The sequence below is a fragment of the Salvelinus sp. IW2-2015 genome, unplaced genomic scaffold (assembly GCF_002910315.2).
Source record: "Salvelinus sp. IW2-2015 unplaced genomic scaffold, ASM291031v2 Un_scaffold1677, whole genome shotgun sequence".
In the NCBI taxonomy this organism is placed as follows: Eukaryota; Metazoa; Chordata; class Actinopteri; order Salmoniformes; family Salmonidae; genus Salvelinus; species Salvelinus sp. IW2-2015.
In genome coordinates this window covers 118,066-122,295 of record NW_019943079.1, presented here as the reverse complement: position 1 = coordinate 122,295, position 4,230 = coordinate 118,066, and the positions used below count along the sequence as shown (strand labels likewise).

The following is a 4,230-nucleotide window of genomic DNA, read 5'->3' as shown; positions in this document are numbered from 1 at the left end:
GGGGGGGGTTGGGGGGGGGGGGCTTTTTCTAAAACCAGAGGTTTCATATTCGGGAGGCTTGTGTCATAGGCTGCTAGTCTACAGTAGGCTACACCACAAACCAAAAGGCCTACACTGTCACAGTATAAATATAACGACGTCTCTGTCGGTTCTCTCGTCATATTCTAAGGTCATATCAATAATCAACGTGTCCATATTTCCCACGATTATTGCATTTACCGGATGTCACTGCTTTTTTTTATTCAACCGGATATCAGTCGAATCACAGCCAAATTAATGAATTCCCTACGTACAACAACAAAGCCAGCTCACCGGTCGAAAATAGAGCAGAATTTAATCCTATCTGGTCATGAACAAGAAGCACAGCGCATGTTGGTAATGATCGTACTGCTGTGAAGGCTTTTGTCACAATGCCCCTGTGTTATGATGCTCAGCTAGACAGCTGTGAATGCAATGGCCACGGCTGCTGTGTTCTTCGGCTCGCTCAAGGGAGCTGTCCTTAGTTCTGATTTAAATGTGGCGATAGATTCATTTCCACCCTGTACTCCATTCCCCCTTTTGTTGAATCCAAGTTGTATCAGGCTGTATAACAAGGCTGTATCATTGGATGCCTCCCTTCCTCTCCACAGAAACTATACATATATATGATACATACATACATACATACATACATACATACATACATACCATACATACATACATACATACATATATATATATAAAGTTGAAGTCGGAAGTTTACATACACTTAGGTTGGAGTCATTAAAACTTGTTTTTCAACCACTCCACAAATTTCTTGTCAACAAACTATAGTTTTGGCAAGTTGGTTAGGACATCTACTTTGTGCATGACACAAGTAATTTTTCCAACAATTGTTTACAGACAGATTATTTCACTTATAATTCACTGTATCATAATTCCAGTGGGTCAGAAGTTTATATACACTAAGTTGAACTGTCCTTAGGTGTACCTGTGGATGTATTTCAAGGCCTACCTTCAAACCCAGTGCCTCTTTGCTTGACATCATGGGAAAATCAAAATAAATCAGCCAAGACCTCAGAAAAAAGTCTGGTTCATCCTTGTGCACAATTTCCAAATGCCTGAAGGTACCACGTTCATCTGTACAATCAATAGTATGCAAGTATAAACACCATGGGACCACGCAGCCGTCATACCGATCAGGAAGGAGACGTGTTCTGTCTCCTAGAGATGAATGTACTTTGGTGCTAAAAGTGCAAATCAATCCCAGAACAACAGCAAAGGACCTTGTGAAGATGCTGGAGGAAACGGGTACAAAAGTATATGTCCACAGTAAAACGAGTCCTATATCGACATAACCTAAAAGGCCGCTCAGCAAGGAAGAAGCCACTGTTCCAAAACCGCCATAAAAAAGCCAGATTACGGTTTGCAACTGCACATGAGGACAAAGATTGTACATTTTGGAGAAATGTCCTCTGGTCTGATGAAACAAAAATAGAACTGTTTGGCCATAATGACCATTGTTATGCTTKGAGGAAAAAGGGGGATACAAAAGTTTGGGGTCACTTAGAAATGTCCTTGTTTTTGAAAGAAAAGCACATATTTTCTGTCCATTAAAATAACATAAAATTGATCAGAAATACAATGTAGACATCGTTAATGTTGTAAATTACTATTGTAGCTGGAAACGGCAGATTTTTTATGGAATATCTACATAGGTGTACAGAGGCCCATTATCAGCAACCATCACTCCTGTGTTCCAATGGCACGTTTTGTTAGCTAATCCAAGATTATAATTTTAAAAGGCTAATTGATCATTAGAAAACCCTTTTGCAATTATGTTAGCACAGCTGAAAACTGTTGTCCTGATTAAATAAGCAATAAATCTGACCTTCTTTAGACTAGTTGAGTATCTGGAGCATCAGCAGTTGTGGGTTCGATTAACAGGCTCAAAATGACCAGAAACAAAGAACTTTCTTCTGAAACTCCTCGGTCTATTCTTGTTCTGAGAAATGAAGGCTATTCCATGAGAGAAATTGCCCAGAAACTGAAAATCTCGTACAAAGCTGTGTACTACTCCCTTCACTCAACAGCACGAACTGGCTCTAACCAGAATAGAAAGAGGAGTGGGAGGCCCCAGTGCACAACTGAGCGAGAGGACAAGTACATTAGAGTGTCTAGTTTGAGAAACAGACGCCTCACAAGTCCTCAACTGGCAGCTTCATTAAATAGTACCCGCAAAACACCAGTATCAACGTCAACAGTGAAGAGGCGACTTCCTCTGTCCAGTGTCTGTGTTCTATTGCCCATCTTAATCTTTTCTTTTTTATTGGCCAGTCTGATATATGGCTTTTTCTTTGCAACTCTGCCTAGAAGGCCAGCATCCCGGAGTCGCCTCTTCATTGTTGACGTTGAGACTGGTGTTTTGCGGGTACTATTTAATGAAGCTGCCAGTTGAGGACTTGTGAGGCGTCTGTTCAAATGCACTACATTTGCCCAGAGCCCAATAGGCCCTATATAGACAATAGGATACCATTTGGAAATCAAGCATTTTTCATTTTACCTTTAACCATACTGTACATGTAAAATAATCTCTCACACCCCAGTTCCATAACTCTCCATGTTTTATCCCCACAGCAACAGTCAAATCCATTCACAAGTACAATACCACCAGGATATTATCCAACCAATGTATCAATGTGTTTGCCTCTGTCCACAGGTCTCAGCTGGCCATGAAGTACCTGGACCCTGCCTTCACCCCTCTGACCAGAGCCCTGAATGAGATCCTCCGGGAGAACACCTCCAAATGGCGCTATAACAGAACGGCATTCACAGAACATAGGTGAAGTAGCCTATAGGATACATCTGGATGCTGTTCATTAGGGCGCTAACGTTGCAAAACGTTTTAACGCTTTAACAGAACGTTTGTTTAACGCGTTAAAGACGTTCATTGCAACGTTAGCGCCCTAATGAACAGCATCCAGATGTATATCCTATAGGCACTTCACTTGTTCCTGTGAGATGTTCTGTTAAAGCGTTAAAACGTTTTTGCAACGTTAGCGCCTAATGAAGCAATCCAGATGTATCCTATAGGCTACTTCACCTCTGTTCTGTGAAAGCCGTTCTGTTAAAGCGTTAAAACGTTTTGCAACGTTAGCGCCCTAATGAACAGCATCCAGATGTATCCTATAGGCTACTTCACCTATGTTCTGTGAAAGTGTTCTGTTAAAGCGTTAAAACGTTTTGCAACGTTAGCGCCCTAATGAAGCAACAGATGTATCCTATAGGCTACTTCACCTCTGTTCTGTGAAAGAGTTCTGTTAAAGCGTTAAAACGTTTTGCAACGTTAGCGCCCTAATGAACAGCATCCAGATGTATCCTTATAGGCTACTTCACCTCTGTTCTGTGAAAGCCGTTCTGTTAAAGCGTTAAAACGTTTTGCAACGTTAGCGCCCTAATGAACAGCATCCAGATGTATCCTATAGGCCTACTTCACCTATGTTCTGTGAAAGATGTTCTGTTAAGCGTTAAAACGTTTTGCAACGTTAGCGCCCTAATGAACAGCATCCCAGATGTATCCTATAGGCTACTTCACCTCTGTTTCTGTGAAAGCCGTTTTTGAAAGCGTTAAAACGTTTTGCAACGTTAGCGCCCTAATGAACAGCATCCAGATGTATCCTATAGGCTACTTCACCTCTGTTCTGTGAAAGATGTTCTGTTAAAGCGTTAAAACGTTTTGCAACGTTAGCGCCCTAATGAACAGCATCCCAGATGTATCCTATAGGCTCTTCACCTATGTTCTGTGATATGCCGTTCTGTTATAGCGCCATTTGGAGGTGTTCTCCCGGAGGATCTCATTCAGGGCTCTGGTCAGAGGGGTGAAGGCAGGGTCCAGGTACTTCATGGCCAGCTGAGACCTGTGGACAGAGGCAAAACACATTGATACATTGTTGGATAATATCCTGGTGGTATTGTACTTGTGAATGGATTTGACTGTTGCTTGTGGGGATAAAACATGGAGAGTTATGGAACTGGGGTGTGAGAGATTATTTTACATGTACAGTATGGTTAAAGGTAAAATGAAAAATGCTTGATTTCCAATGGTATCCTATTGTCTATATAGGGCCTATTGGGCTCTGGGCAAATGTAGTGCATTTGAACAGACGCCTCACAATCCTCAACTGGCAGCTTCATTAAATAGTACCCGCAAAACACCAGTCTCAACGTCAACAATGAAGAGGGCTCCGGATG

General features: G+C 41.8%; 1 protein-coding gene across 1 annotated transcript in view; it reads left to right on the top strand.

Annotated features, from left to right (window-relative positions):
- Positions 1 to 4,230, top strand: part of LOC112071664 (alpha-N-acetylneuraminate alpha-2,8-sialyltransferase ST8SIA3-like) — a 16,310-nt gene that overhangs the window by 629 nt on the left and 11,451 nt on the right. Inside the window, exon 2 of the mRNA XM_024139093.2 lies at positions 2,699 to 2,821. Coding sequence (XP_023994861.1) covers positions 2,699 to 2,821 — 123 coding nt within the window. The remainder of the gene's footprint in view (positions 1 to 2,698; positions 2,822 to 4,230) is intronic.